At 42.0% G+C, this 16,230-nt stretch overlaps 1 protein-coding gene across 6 annotated transcripts in view; it reads right to left on the reverse strand.

The window, feature by feature from the left end:
- wdfy3 (WD repeat and FYVE domain containing 3) overlaps nt 1-16,230 on the reverse strand; it is an 86,721-nt gene that overhangs the window by 67,800 nt on the left and 2,691 nt on the right. For 5 of the 6 annotated variants that reach the window (XM_076730773.1, XM_076730769.1, XM_076730771.1 and 2 more), the window contains exons 1-2: nt 11,360-11,624; nt 687-897 (exon numbers count right to left, since the gene is read on the reverse strand). In XM_076730773.1, coding sequence (XP_076586888.1) covers nt 687-897; nt 11,360-11,388 — 240 coding nt within the window. In that variant the 5' untranslated portion in view covers nt 11,389-11,624. Of the gene's footprint in view, nt 1-686; nt 898-11,359; nt 11,625-16,230 lie in introns of those variants that run through there. The other variant, XM_076730772.1, reaches the window with a different exon arrangement.

Genomic DNA, 16,230 nt, shown 5'->3' on the forward strand with positions numbered 1-16,230 from the left:
TATATATTGTGAGTTTAAAGCTAAAGGTCAAAGGCCCATGAAGAAAACATTTTCAATTAGACTTGTGTTGACAGTATGTGGGAGTTCACTACCTTTGCATGACCTCATTCTCCTATGCACCTGTCTACCAGGTGTGTATGTGACAATATTCACTTTGTCAAATATTTTTGGGACATCAGGTTGATCCCAGTAGGCCTGTGTGTCATCAAGGAACTCATGATTTAACTCAGAGACCAACGCTACACTCAAAACATGCATCTCATCATGCTCTGTTGAGTTGAACTTCAGCCAAGCCAAAGTACGTGCACAAGTGAACAGGCTCATTTCCATCAGATTTAACTGCAGGCTGTTGAAACAGAATCTGGGAGGTGACTAGTCAGGTGTGTACGGAAATTAGCTGTTTGCCACGGGATTTGAATTCCAAATGGTTCCCGGGTGACACCTTGTTTATTTAGTTCATATTAATCCATCCAAAGTATCCATTAAGTCCATGATGTAAGAGGCATTGTGTGAGTTGATGAAGCACCAACCAGGTCTGAATGCCAGCTCCACGCACCACAGAGCCCAACAGAGCCTTAATAAGAACTGATATCTGTTCTGTTCAGATTCCTAACAGAGATGGCGAACGTTAATCTGCCTGTGTTTGGACCGCCTCCAGCCCTCCCTCCGCCCCTGGTGTAACTTACCCTGTTAAATACAGGAAGCATCATGTAGAGCTTCTCCTCCTGCTCCTTCTGGGTCATGTGGCGAGGAGGGTGGCACAGTTCGGAGAAGAGGCGTCGCAGGTGCATCAGGCCCAGCGCATTGTCCTGGGGGCTGCACTCCTCCTGCCTCGGCCGCCCCATGATCCTCTTCACCATGTTCATCTTTAGTGGCTTTGTCAGAGCAAAGGCAGCCCTGCAGACAGGAGAGAGGAGGTTTAAGACGCGTCTTAAAGCCACTCAACACTTAAATGTCCTGTTGGGTGAGTATTGACCTTGATTGATCACCTAATCATAATGCTTTGTCCTACGTTACTTAGCTTTTATTGTTGTTTGATGATTAGCATTTTCAGCCATTAGCTTCTGCGCTATTGCGTAGAAAAGTGCTCAAAGATGATTGGGCATGAGAGAGAACAAAGTAATAAGCACCTCATTAAGAAAAGTGTTATTCACTGACTGGCCACAGGAAGCAAAGATTGTGAATCATTTTGTGCAACAATATTTTGGTTAGTCTGGACTTTAAGCCAGAGTAGTTAAGATGAACTTTACATCTAGGCGGTGCAACCAAACATCGACACGGTTTTAGAATCTAACTATTTTCAATGCATCATTTAGTGTGGACTTTACAAGATAACATTTGTATATCGCATCATGTAGTGTGGACTTCTGGCATCCCATCTTAAGAGAGAAACTAGGTTTACTTGATGCAACAGGCCACAGAGGTGTCGGATTGTGTGTGGGAGGAACTGGAACTGCAGGGAAAAGCAAGCTGAGCAGATTAAACTCATTTGTGAGTAAAAACTAAAAAGAGGTGGAGAATTAAGCAGAATTAAAATGGTGAAATAAGAAAAAACCTACAAGAACAGCTGATTGCATTTCTAAATAGCATTTCTAAAATGATCACGTTGCTACATTTGATTGGCATGTATGGTAACTTCAGTTACTTCTACCTACTTTTACTTCTCTGACATGCTAACTCTTCTGCTACACAGCTAACCACCTCTGTCTCACTGTAAATCGCCTCCTTGTCAATAGCGTGGTATATTACCAACCAAAAAAATAGCAGTGTGGATTGAAAAGCATTGAAAAGTGGCATCGCCTTTTCAGATTTGTGCTCTCCTTTCTTTGTTTTTTAAAGTGCTCATATGCCTGATGCATGAGGCACTGATGCACTGAGAAGCTTAGCATATTCTATTATTTGAAAAAAGGGATTGTTTAAAAAAAAAAAAGTTTATATTTCCCAATTTAAGAAATGGAAAAAAGCTTTGTGTTGGGATCAGAACGAGTGAAATGCAGCTATCAGGACTGAAAGGCCAATACACACCTTCAAAAGTGAGTCACTATTTAAAACAGAACTTCTGATCAAATTAAAATTGACACTGGTTGTTTTTCCTAAATATTGCAGGTTTCTGCCTCATTGGCCAGCTAATAAAGCCAAAGAACTCCTTCACACACCACAGTCTGCAGCTTGTCCTGCGTTGGAGTACAGACTGCATCCCACGTTCAGGTTTCTGTGTTTCTTTAGGCAATTCACTTTGAATTGCATTAATTTCATGTCTCATTCCTTTGTAGCATAGTTGGTATATATTTAGCCATTATTTCCACGCATCCAATTCTCCTCAGACTATCTTTAAGATGGTTGCTAGGAGACTTTGCAGCTCTGCAAAGCCTCCATACACAGATAAACATCGGCTGAGTCAACCGGCTGGATCGTTTGCAACAAAGATCGGCATCAATCTCAAATGCAAGTCTTCTTTTCGGCAGCCACACTGACACACTGTGCCTTGCTCAAAGGCACGTCACAGTGGTAGTTGAAGGAGGGAAACGCATTTCTCATTTTTTTCCCCCTACATCACAGAGCATGAGCCTCTAGGGACACATGACATTACAGAAAGGGAGGGGGAGGGAGATCACATTGTTTTGCTAAATGAGATACATAAAAACCTTTCAACCTCTTCCCTCAGCTCTTGTTTCCCAATCACTATCGAGTTACTAGTACACTCTGTTACTTTCTAATGACAGCTCATTGGCTCTGACCCTTGGACTCTTTCATACTTTAAAGGTGGAGATTTAGCAGCTGCAGCCTTGTCCTGCGTTTGAAATCACATGCTGCTTGCCTTATGTGTAAATTACTGCACTGTACAAGACATCTCAAACAATGGGATTTCCTTCAGGTCTCAACATCAATTATATAGAAACATTCAGGCCAAGGTTATATCCCTGTGTTCATCAACTTGCAGTTCGACATTAAGATGAAGTACAGCTAAAAAGCACCGACAGCACACTTTCAGTTCTCTGAGAAAGTCAGCCAGCACCACAGACTGTTAAGGGATATGACAGTGTACCATGAATCCCCTCCTCTCCCAGTGGGGGAGGTGCGCTCTTCAGGAGTACTCTCACTTCAGACTTTGACAAATTAGGCCCTGGCCTGTAGTCTCAAAAATAAAAGCAATGGAAGATTGAACAATCAGGCTTTCTCAGTTCCAATTTGAATCACCAATTTTAACAAAGTGACTGACCTAATATAATGTGATCACTTGCATGAACAAAATCCTCACTGCCTTGTGATAAAAGGTGAAAAATAAAAGCTCAAAAATAGTCTCTAGGTTGAACTAATTGTTTTTCTAGCAACAGGAAAGCACATAGAGGAAAAGAAACATCCTTAGCTCAAAGCCAGCCTAGGGTCTCTTTCCTGTCAATTTCTACTGATTAATAAAGGTAGTCTGAGCCCTAAAATGAATACTTACCAAATAAAACATGCAATAAATCAGACAGGCCTTCAAAATGAATACCTACTAAGTTCCAAAAGGCTAATAAAATTAGTTTTGGCCAGCAATCATCGTCACTTGTACTGTGCAGTACACTCTGCAAACCAGGGTTATATAAGAGTTCATTCACTTAATATTTAGGGGCCCTATATACAGCAGCTGGGTGTTACGTTTTGCAAACTCATACACTATTCAAACACTATTGTATGGAAAATGACTTAAAATATACATCTCAGGTCATTTCTATTAAAATGGACGGTCAAGCTAAAAGGTAGAGCACGAACGTCCCATCAGCATCACACTCGAATGATGACAGCGTTCACACGACGCAGAAGGGACTGTCTGTACCGGCTCTGACTTGTCTGTAAATTTCAAAGCCTTGAGCAGGAAAAGCTTTTGTGCAGTGTGCAGCTTTCCTTTCATATTTGTGAGAACTCGTGATTTATTTTTCCATCAACACTGATGCACATGACTGTGTGTGTAGCGAGTGAGAGAGAGTGCCGGTGGCCACACTGTCTGCTTTGAGACAGGTGTTGGCCATCGGAGCAGAGGGAAAACAGTGAAGTTGTCTAGTGGCAGTAAATGGACAGTGTAGGTTACAGTCTGCTCATGAATAAACACCATACCCCCTCAATACCCAAGAGCATTTCGCAACCTAGCGGAGCAGGTTGCAAAATGTAAACAAATATACTTATTCACTGCCTTTTCACTGATCATCAGTGTGTTGACATGCATATAGCCAAAAACACACTTAAAGCGTGAATAAAGGGGATGCAGCTGAGACGACACAGGCAGGTGCATAGATTACAATGAACGCGCATCTCACACGCATGTGGCCTACACCAGGGATCAGACAAACATCCCAGGTGAAAAGTTTCCAATGAAAGATACCGTAAGTCACATCATTTTTCAGAAGACACACGTTAGCAGTGCCACACATTCCTGACACCTACCAGCCACCACGGGTCAGCATCATGCTCCTTGCTCAATGGCACCTAAGAAGCAGCTACTGAGAACTGGGAAAGCATTTTTCAGCCCCTCTACTCAGCCCCTTATGTGAAGTCTAAACAAACCTGGAGTCAAACCAGCCACCAGCTAATTCACTCTTGGCAAGCGTCTGCGTCTGCTGGCTGTATATGCTATATTTGATTCTATTGTTGTGACATCACAACTACTGGCACTACAAATATATGAGGATATTTTTAAAGCAGTTTGTTGACTTGACTTCATGCCAAAAACAGACAATATAATGTCAAATCAAAAATAATTATTTCTAATTTGCACCACATTCTCCGAATCATTGCCAATCAATCAATCAATCCAGATGTTCATATATCTGTGACAAAGACAAACTGAGTGGCCAGATTGGAATGAACTTACTGAAACAGATTGGTTCCAGTGAGCTCATGACCTTTTCTCGTCACACCTTCACAACTTATCTTCAGATTCATTAAACAGACAGTATTTACTGCAAAAATGATCTTCCAAACAGGGAAAAACTCCCTAATTTGACGACCTTGTGATCGTCCCCCCAGCCCCACCAACACACCACACCTTGCTACCATTTCCTGATTCCTATTTTATCATACAGGATGTAACCATAATGACTAAGTGGGAGGATTATTAGGTGTTCCCACAGGTCTGCCCTTGATTCACTGCTTTCTTGTTCAAGGTCTGCTTTGCCATGACAGGCATCCAAACAACCCACATCTACTTTCGCCTCGTCCCTCTCGTTCCTTTAAGAACTGTCATAAAAGACAGCAAGAGTGTGAAAAGAAACATAATGGCACAAGACAGACGGTGACAAAGCAGCTTCAAAGTCTTATTTTGGTTCCCTGGAACATGGCATCTGTGGAACTAACAAAATTACTGAGGACTGAAGGCTTTAGTAACTCATTTTGCCCACATGGCAGGGCTGCCCTCTGCGTGAACTCGCACTCAAACGGCAATTCCATTTCACATCTGCCATTTGGTACACCTTTCTTCAAAGTGTCCGACACTGTCCATGAGTGTGGCTATACGTTCTTAAAATGCATGGTCTCAAGGGATTGAGCCCTTTCACCTGATTAGGGCTTTGCTTTGTGGCCGCCATAATCATGCTGTGAGTTACATAACTAGTTCTGTCACATCGGTGCTGTGGGCTTCTTTCTTCTTTCACAAGAAAATAACCACAGACAGGTATGATGGATTAATCTCAGGCCCATTTGAGACACATGATGGAGATCAAATGAGAGAAGGCAGGAAAGGCTTTGACGTTTATAACAGCATGTGTTGGCAGTGATACACTCCACAATTCAGCTTTTACTAAACATCAGTGCTGCATGTCTGAGATAAGACATTAGAGCAAGCCCTGCAGTCTATGTCCATCCAAAACAACAAAATGATGCCACAGTCTGCTGCAGACACCGATAAAGCTTGGTGAACACGGGATTTTTTTGTTTTTAACTGAATGGCCATTGTAAATTGTAGCAATCCCATTTTAGTGGAGGTGAGGGTGAGTTTTGTTGATTTCTGAAGGGATAAAGTCCACCTTTGCAGCAAAAAGAATTAAGAAAATAAGACCATATATGCAAGAAGCTGAGGGTCAAAGATACACTATATTTTCATTATGCTAGAGGGTGCATTTAAGAATGGTCTAGGCTAAAGAAAACACCCACTTCTCTTTATGTTGACTGATAACACACTACTCCCTTACTTTCGCCCCATTCAAAAGAGGAAGTGACTTGTCTTTTCAGCCACAGAAAGTCGCAAGGCAAGGTCTGATTAATTAAACCATCGAGAGATGACTTAAACAAAAAATTTACACCACTTGAGATAGAATCTGTAAAGTTGAAAAAATACATTCCTGCTGTATTACTGTGGGGCTGACCATGAACAGACGCATCAGGAGCAGATCTTTACAATGGCGGATGCTGTTTATGTGCCACAATGCCATTAAAAATGAATTTGGTTTTGTTTTCTTTTAATGTAAGTCAACTGAGATGGTCATAATCAACGAACACCACCATAAAACTGTGAACACCACATACGATATATACTGACCTAGAGAGTTTTCCCCAGGCACAGTCCTCCACAGAACCACGGTCTTGTTTTCAGGAGAAAATGACCTCTGATTTTTGGCTCCACATTAGAAACTGATACTCAGCTATTTCTCTGGTAAACGCCACTGTGGAACATACAATTGAATGTGCGAACGAAAGTTGACCATTCGGAGACCTTACATTAAAATTAACTATAACCAACGTTCGAAGCTAATCAGTGACAGACAAATAACTACTGCCTTGTGAAGTTACTTATCCTTGTAAGTCTTATTAGGATGAAGTTTTAAGGAAGTACAGGTTCATCACTATTCTGACATGTCACATCACTGATGAGAGGAGCTATTCTCAGCACTGCTGCAGCCCAATCAGCGCTCTGCACTGCTAATATCCTTCCCACTTCTGTGTTGACACATATATCACGTTTGTGCATTGCTTCTTGTTTATAACACTGTAATCCATGGCCAGTGACCAAAAGTCCTTCTCATAAATAAAACAAATCAGATCCTCCACCGGATGAATGGGCAGACCATAGCAGTAGTAAAACAAAGCGACACATATAAACCTTTGAGAAAAAGCCACAAACCCAATGAACATTTGGCTGAGGCAACACACCAGCAGTGGGGTTATTAAGTGATCAAGATGTACCACCCTCAGCAGCATCAGCAGAAAAGCCAGCCTTCAGCTGGTGGCTAAAATGGAAACTCAGACTGAGCCACAGACAAGCCTGTTGAAGAGCTGCCAGTCAAGGAGAAAATCTTGCCGGATGTCAGAAACTGAGAATCCAAAAGCAGAAGCACTTGGCTTGTGGCCGGCTTAAAAATATCCAGTCCAGTGGGCCAGGTTCCTGAAGTTTCACAGTATGAAGAAAAAAAAAAAGTTGGGAGTTATACACGAGAACTGACCAAATGGATGTCTAATATACAAAATTAATTGCAGACCTCAGGATTTCCTGCAGTTCTTTATAAAAGGGGAGCTAAAGTCAAAAAGAAATTAGAATATTTCTATGACACCAAATATTAAGCTTGTCAAGTTTGAGGGAAAAAGCAGCAGTGGGGCGCCATCACACAGCAAGGACAACGTTTGAACACTTGATCACTTTCCCTTTCCAGTGAGGAAATCCTGGCCCTTATTTTCATGGATTTTGACATCATTTCTATTGGTTATGATAACAATGTAGTCACCAAATAGCTGAGATCTGGGAACACAGCTACAGAATTTAAACAAGCTCCGACAAAACAAGAGGTTTAAATATTCGGACAGGTTGTAAAAAAGCCAACAGTTTAGCCAAATTAGCTACCACTTTATCTGAAGGTTGAATCAAAGGCAAGCACTTATGAAAGGTACGTAATAAGCCCATTATTGCACAGAAAAACCGACATGCACAGCCCCAGTATGGCAGGCGGAAACATCCTTTGAGCTGCATTCAAACTGAAACAGTCCACCCATCTTTTGTGCCATAATGTAACCTTACATCAGATCAAAGCCAGCATTTATCTCTGAACAATGCTGACTGCTAACACGGCTGTGCTGGGCCCTATGTAACAGGGAGTCACTGAGGCGGACAAGAGCGCTGAGAGAATGGTAGAGTCGGAGCGCAGCAGGGCCGGGACCACAAACTGGGGCAAACACATGTCATACGACTCAGCATAAGGCTGAGCTGGAAAATCAACAAGAGGAGAGGCAGCGATCCACACACAAATGCAGGATTACAACTCACTCCACCTATTTGGTAAGCAGTGAGCGTCACAAGACCACAGAGTCTAGGCCTCGGACACATCCTTTAGAGCTCTGTTTGTACCTCATAATCAGCACTCAGCTCCAAGGTGCACTTGATTAATATCACAGGGAGCTTCACCTGAAAGCCACAGTTTGAAGCGTAGTATCAGAGGAAATCCGGATCTAATTGATCCAGTCCAGTATGAAAACGCAGGTTCCTAGACTCAAAATGGCATATACAGGATACCAAACAGTAGCTGGACACTCCAGTGGTTTGAGGTGTGTTTGATTGTAAATTCAGGTACGAATAAACAAGCATAAGCACACAGCACCAGCAACAGTATTACATGTGTTCTTCTTTGACTCCAGTGTTTGGATGAGGACCAAATTGCCAAGGTTTACTTGTCTTCTTAAAAAGGTTGGGCACCTTTGAGACACTGTATGTAACACAGAGTTGAATTTCGAGCGATTGTCACTAAATTAACACAATCTCTTTTTTTTAGACTTCTGATCTGGAAACGGAGCCAGATGAAATAAGATGCTCGCACCTTTGGCAACTGAGCACTCTTGTTTCCTCCAGACACACGAGGCTACCAAATCTGCTGATCCAAAACGTGTTGTAAGAGAATATATGTACCTACAGAAGCTGGAAGCAGTTCAAAAGGACTGAGAATTGAAAGCACAAACAACTTAGATTCTTTGCAGAGCTTCCACATGACGCCGCCATTATCTCCGAGGCCGCCATTGAGCAACCGCAGATGCTTTAATAACTAAACAAGTTTAGACCTTGTTGGCCTCTTCTTCGTCTCTCTCGCCCTGATGTAAACTTGTCCAGCCGTTGACATATGCAAGCAGACAGCTCACTGCATACTCGATCAACCAGTGACATAACGGGAAGGATTAAGACAGCAGCTTTGATGAGGATTAGAAACAGAAGCAGCATTATCATACAGAGTGATGACCAACTTGCAGCTAATGATACTTCTTAGAGCACTAGACAGAAAGAAAACATCCGATCACGCTGTGCTACAGCCAAAAGAAATTCCATTTGAAGCAGAAACAGCATCACACCATGTCTTGGCCGTACCAAAAAAAACACAAAAAAAAACAGTCAATGGCATCAATGGAATGTCGACTCCTATGCAGTGGGGAACTGAGCTGGCTTTCTTGGCCCCCCAGTCTTTTTCAAAGCATTCTCTTTAAGCGGACGCCAGCTTCAATGAACATCTCACAGAGTTAGCGCTAACTCCTGGGAGATGAAGGCAGCCAGTGCCCTGGAAAAGCCCAACTCTTCAAAGACTTGTGTGGTTGTTCCTCTGGAGGAAGTGATGTAATCACAGAGATGTCTCCTGTCTGACAGTTTATGGGGGTGGAAGCAGGGGAGCTCCATAGAGAAGGAAAAACAGGGGTGACAGGAGTTGGATAAAACCAAACTTGTGCAACAAAATGCAAATTTGAGGAAAGTAAAAGGCTACGTAGGCAGGATGGTGAATTCACAGCAGTCTCCAGCCAAACGCTGCTACGGGTGATCAACTGTCTCCTCTGCATGCCACTGTGACACGCAATCCACCATTAGATACTTCTCTTTGTTTGCTGCCAAGCCAAGAGAACAAACAGAAAACATCTTCGGACACCCTGAGCAATTTTAAAATCATCACAATAAAAGAAGGAAAATTAAGCATTGTGGATTTAGAGCGACAAAGCTGCAACAGAGCAGCTTCAACCGACCGGCAGCTGATGCATGACCTGTCTGAGCGTAACGGGAGCCAGAAGGGCAGGAAGTGAGCTCATGCCAAACAAGTCCGGACAGGATCAGCCTCCTCACTAGACATCTATTTAGGCCTTCAGTAAACAATGCCTGCGGTGTCATCATCGGAGGATATTACCACCAGTCAAATGCTGGTGAATTCTATCTTTGTCGCTCCTCTCACCTGTTCGGCAGATTAACATTTATCACTGTAAAGGCTGATTTGCCACAGCTACTGTGAATGCAAGACAAACTCCTCAAAGATCAGCAATACAAGGCTAATCCCTCCATTTTCTACCAACTTCAGAGACGAGTGTTGCCTTGGAGTATTTTTTCAGTAATGTGTTGCTTACATCACTAATGGCATCCATGGCAACAAGTCCGGCTCATACAAAATTGCTGGCTGCCAGCAACTGTAATTATGAAACAAAATTCTGTAATTACAAAATATTAGCTCTGGTCTGTATCACACAACTATAATCTTCATATTGATATTACACATTTGGACTTCAACGTAAGTGACCTATTTCTGTATATTTGTCCTTTTTCATGGAACAGCAAACAGCAAACGTGTTGTGGACCGTGGAAAACTTTTCACACAATTTGAACTTCAAGAACACAAGAAAAGGTGTCAAAATGTGGATTTTTGCAGGCCAGGCTGTTCTTTGTTACCTCTGAAGACGGTCTCAGTAATGCTCGCGCTCCGTCAGAGCGCCTACCTCTCCACCAGGCTTTGGTTTGGGTCACGAGTCGACTCAGTTGTTGTTTTGTAGTGGAGACCGTTAATAATGTAAAATGTGAGTTTTCAGATGCTCAAAAGAATCCCTAATCTCTGCTCGTTCAAGCAGTACTTGGACACTTGATTCAGTTTAAAGAACAATGTGAATTAATTATAAATGGGGCTCCTAAATTTTAACATTTGCTACCAGATGAGTCAACATAAAAATCAGTGACACTCACGAAGAAAATACATCAAGAACAATTCTGTTTCACTACAAACTGAGGCAAAGATATATACATACAGATATATATGATAAAACACTTTGCCTCCTTTTTATCCAGCACACAACGGCTCTGGAGACATGAGGGTGTTTTGTTACATACAGTATACAGTAGATCCGACTGTTGCATCCCTCTCTGCTTGATGCTGGAAATCGAAGCTTATCACACGACTGCACTCTCACTCTGCATGTAAACATCCACCAAACCGCTTAAATGTTAAGTATACATATGAATGAGTCTGGCGCGACACTGAGAAGCTTTACATTAACAGTAACAATAAACAGGCTGTACTGTATCCACCAAGGTCAGGCTCACCAGTAACAGTAAACAAACCCCCGGTCACGGCGGAGACAAGCTCAGCACCAGGCTCTTGATTTTCCCTACCTGCTGTTCTCTCTACGCTCCGCCAGCATCTCAACTCAGCAGCAGCAGAAAAGACGAAAATATTCCACTGTATGCCAAGACCGACTCCTCTTCCCCCCAAAACTGTCGTCTTTCTGATAAGGGAAGGCGGCGACAATGGTGTCCCCTCACGGCGGAGTGAAAAGAGGAGAGGCTAAGAGCGGAGGCATGGCTTGTCTTCACTGGCAGTGCCAGGAGCTTTGTTCGCCAGCCAGCGCGCTGTGTGTGTGTGGCCTGCCGGGACTGGCACAGCTGATCCCCCCTGACACCGGGTGGGGTGTACAAGGCTTTGGAGGAACGGGGGGGGGGTGGGGGGGGGGGTGGGGTGGATAGGCAATGGCCGTCATGGCGAGAGGAACATACCATTTAGACCAGAAAGGGCGGGGGGGAGGACGAACCCGCACAAGCCACAGTCCTGAGCAACATTAAAAATTCATCTTATGGGAATTCAGCCGTCATTATGTACATGCAGGCTCAGTGAGCTCACATTAACTTTGCATTATTATGACCTGAGACTCATACAGAGAAAGTTTCCTCCCTACCTTGATATCTGAGGCATTTTCTGTTAACAGTTAAATATCCAGTAACTGTCATTTCTATGTTATCTATGTTGAGCTTGAAAACAGAATACTACAGCTGAAACAATTAGTCGTTTAATCGATTTCATGACTATTTTGACTCATCATTGCCATTAAGTATGCAGAAAGGCCAAACATTCGCTGGTCCCACATTCTCAAATGTGAGGATTTTCTGCTTTTATCTGACTTATAGCACAGCAAACTGAACATCTCTGGGTTGGTTGGACAAAACAAGCCATTTGATGATGTCACCTTCGAGTCTAAGAAGCTGCAATGGGCATTTTTCACTATTTTCTGATGTTGCAGAATAAGTATCCCATACTCATATTCATATAACAGCTATTCAATTTCTGTGATTAGGAGAATTTCTCAACCTAAAATTGGTCATGGCCCTACAAAAGTTCAGAAACCATCCCTGGAGAGTACAGTGGAACATCCTGAGAACTGTGGTTCACTAAGAAGACACTGAAGTGTGGTTTCCAGCAGAGCACACTGGGCCATATGGAAATGAGACCAGCAGGGGATGCAGGACATCCACTATCCACCTCAATGAAGCCTGCTATACAATCCTCTACTCAGCATACCACCAGTGGCAAGGCTGAATACACACTGAAAAGTGGAGAAAGCTGCAGCTAGAGACATGTTGTGTTCTGAGAGCCTAAGCAGTTCTCAGTAACTTGTATCCTGCTGCAGTTACTGTACAGAAGTGACTTCAGCTCTGCTTAAATCTGCATTTGTTATGGAAACTCGACAGCTGCTAATCATATATCAAATCAGACTTTCCATTGGATACGAGGGAAACTGACAATAGAATCCCATATTTTCATCAATAATGCAGTAAAATAGTTGTTGATCATCACTAATAACCATAAACCACACATGTGATTATAAACATTGAAGACTGTCTAGAGTCCCAACAGTTATTACCACCCTGTGCCAGGTGGAGCGCCGCCTGTGAAAATCACAGCCCATCACACTGGGAAAGCACCTCTCCGTCAATCTGTCCAGTAAACCAGCACCATTACAGCATACAGTAAATAACCTCCTCCTCCAGTCTCATACGTGATCTGTCCTCTGACCCCAAGGCTGACACAACCAACCACAAACAACACTTCCTTTAATTGGGCCGATGTTTGAGGAAAAGTAGGAAATGCTACAATATGCTCCAAAGGCTGAGGCTTTTGGCTGAACTGCTGTATAAGTAATTCATGAACTACTGTAGATGTTGTGCTGTGTAATAAATAAAACAAATTAAAAGGATAGCGCTGGCATCGTTCTTTATTTTTCTTAGTGTCAACAAATCTCAGGAAGAGACCAAATCCAACAACACATCTGTCAACATCTCTCCAGCTTCCATACCTTGTGTGTGGCTCTCAGCTGTAAGCCCACTCGTATTTAAGATGTAGGTCTATAAAAACGGCTCACAAATGCATAGTTTCATTTTTAAGAGAGGCTGAGTATTTTCCTATATAAAATCTAAAATTATCCTCGTACCAGAATAAATAAATGGAGTCGCTCTTAATACTGTTTGTGTGTGGATGTTTGGTTGCAAGTATATTACAAACACTCCCAAAGCATATGTGCATACTTAAGTGTGTGTGAGTGTTGACACTGATTTCAGCGCTCCGCTGCCTTTCATGACGCGCAGGCCGTTTTCCCTGGGGGCTCATTAAGAATCACCCTCCTGCTTCATGACTGCACGCTCCTCTTCAAGAAAGACGACAACTGGTAAACTGCAGCTGAAGTCTGGTGTCTGACATAGCTTCTTTACTTGAGAAACACCACACACAGGCGCACAAACACACACACACACACACACACAGGCTGCCTCTTCCTTTGTGGTGCATTTTACATGGCCTGAGAAAGCTTGTTCGGTGCATTCACAGGGAAATGAGCATCGGCCTTGCATTGCATTATCTGCAAGATTTTAATGTAGATATTTTGCCACATTTAATCAATGCCGTGCCTCACAAAGCACAGACTACACAATGCTGCTCCCACCCCACCACAGAGAGGCAAATGCATAGATAAAAACACAATCTCAGCCAATAATCTTTGGTTTGTCCATAAGTCTTTCTCTGCTCATTAAAGCTTTGGTTCCATCCTAAACTAAAACCTCTACATTTATTTGTACTCTACTAGTCGTTTTCTTCTAAGCAGGCCTCAGGCGTAACACTCTTCAAAATGTTGTCATAGTACCTACAACAAACAGTTATTTACTTTTTGTTCCCAATCGTTCACAGCAATTACTGTGTCATCTGCATGACCCAAAAATTAGGGACCATCACTTTAAACATGTCATAACCTGCGGCTATGAAAAGGTTGTTATCCGGGTTGCAAAATATGTTTTTGTTTACCAGGTTCTAGTTCTTTCCCAATATATCTTTTACATATACCCAAGTAGCTTTCAAGAAAAACTGGGTTGGATCTCCAAACTACACTTAGGAAAAGCAAAAGCTGGTATAAAAAGAGAGCCAAAACCTCAGCCATGTGCTGAATCTATCAGCTTTTGAATGGTGGCACAAAGTGTCAACGAGTGCATATTCTATTGCTTTACTGTTGTTAATCTATCACTGAGCCTTGGTAATGTTTAATCACAAACAGACGTCACAGGAATCAGCTGATAAATGTGATGAATGAATTTCATGTAAGCCAGCAGTCAGATCTGACATTCATCACGACAAATGCAGATTAACATAATGTGCATTTATCTCAAGTCATACCTGCTGGACCAACTACTGTACGTCCCCTTAAACTGCAATACTGCAATACGTGCAAATAACAAAGAAAACTACAGCTGGAGATGGAGCGACACTGAGTGTTTAGTAAGTCACAGCAAACCTTGTTGTAACCCTGGAGGCTAAAGCCAGACAAATGACGGATTGCCAAACTAATTGCTGCACAGTTTGGATGCCTGTCCGAGAGTTATGACTTTACTTCATACCAACTACCCACACTTCTTAAGTAATCTCAGTGAATCACAGCAAAATGAGAACTCAACGGTTGATTTCTGTAGAGGGAAAAATGCCCCATGAGAATTACAACTTCAGCTTAACATATTGTGTCAATTTGAAAGATAATACTACAGTAATAACTTGGATGTTTGAGCCTTTTGGTTTAATTACTAGGTTTTTTTAAACACAAAAAAACAAAAACAAAAAAAACCACTGGGGTGTAATTTGATCAGTTCAACATCAGTAAAATGTGTTTGAATATGTGTGTGAACAACATTTGTCAAGAAGTTTACTTTATTCTAGAACTACGGGCTGTAACTCCCTGATTGGACAAGCTTGTAAACAGAACAAAGTCGGCTAACGGGAAGCCTTTCTCAGTTACTGCAGATTAGCAAAACTCCCATTTTAATGCTTTTGTGTTTGTGCGTAAATGTGATTTAGCTTCATGCTTCTTCAATGATTATTTACGTTGTGTTTTGTTTTGTTTTTTATTTGAAATCATGAAGAGTGGTGACATCTATTCTGTCAGTCGATGGAGTAATCTGCCTTTTTCTTTCTTTCATTCTTTCTTTTTCTTTTATTGATTTTGGGTCAGGGCTGCAACAAACAGCTATTTGAACATTTTAATTACAATTTCCTCAAACAAAGACCAAGGTGATGTCTTCAAATTGCATATTTAGTCCTGCACGCCGTTCAAAACCAAAAGATATTCCATCTAGTCAATCAACTCATTGTCTGAGAGGTATTTCTACTGCCGCCTAATTAGATTACATGCTCTACTTTACTTTTTCTGTGAGAAAATACAACCTCAAACACATGAAAGTACAGAAAATCAGAGCTCACAGTACAAACTCACAGGGCCCTGAATGCAGACGTAGAGGCAGCCCACACGACAGCTGCCACTTCCACTAACCATATTATTATTTTACTAATTCTATTAGATTGGGACACTCAGGTGATGATCAGTTATCTTCAAAAATGTTGACAGTGTAAACATGCTTTGTGCTTAGACCCTGCTTTTCATTGAAGTGATGGTGTTGGCATGCCTACTTATTAGTTAATAAGGCCAAAAACACTGAAATGGAGTGGCAGCAATAACTTTCCCTAATAATTTAGACTTCAAAGTAGCTTCGTTTTTTTCACCAATTCAGTGCAATACTTTAACGGTCAATACCTTAAATGGCAAAAATCATCTATCACATGATGTGCAATTTTATATCACAGTAATGGTATTTATCACGGTATACTAACTGTGCTGTAAATTATACTACATGTCTTTGGATGTATCCGCAATTTCAAGAAAAGAGTGGAAAGTAGTACA

Source organism: Chaetodon auriga, chromosome 5 (assembly GCF_051107435.1).
Source record: "Chaetodon auriga isolate fChaAug3 chromosome 5, fChaAug3.hap1, whole genome shotgun sequence".
NCBI lineage: Eukaryota > Metazoa > Chordata > Actinopteri > Chaetodontiformes > Chaetodontidae > Chaetodon > Chaetodon auriga.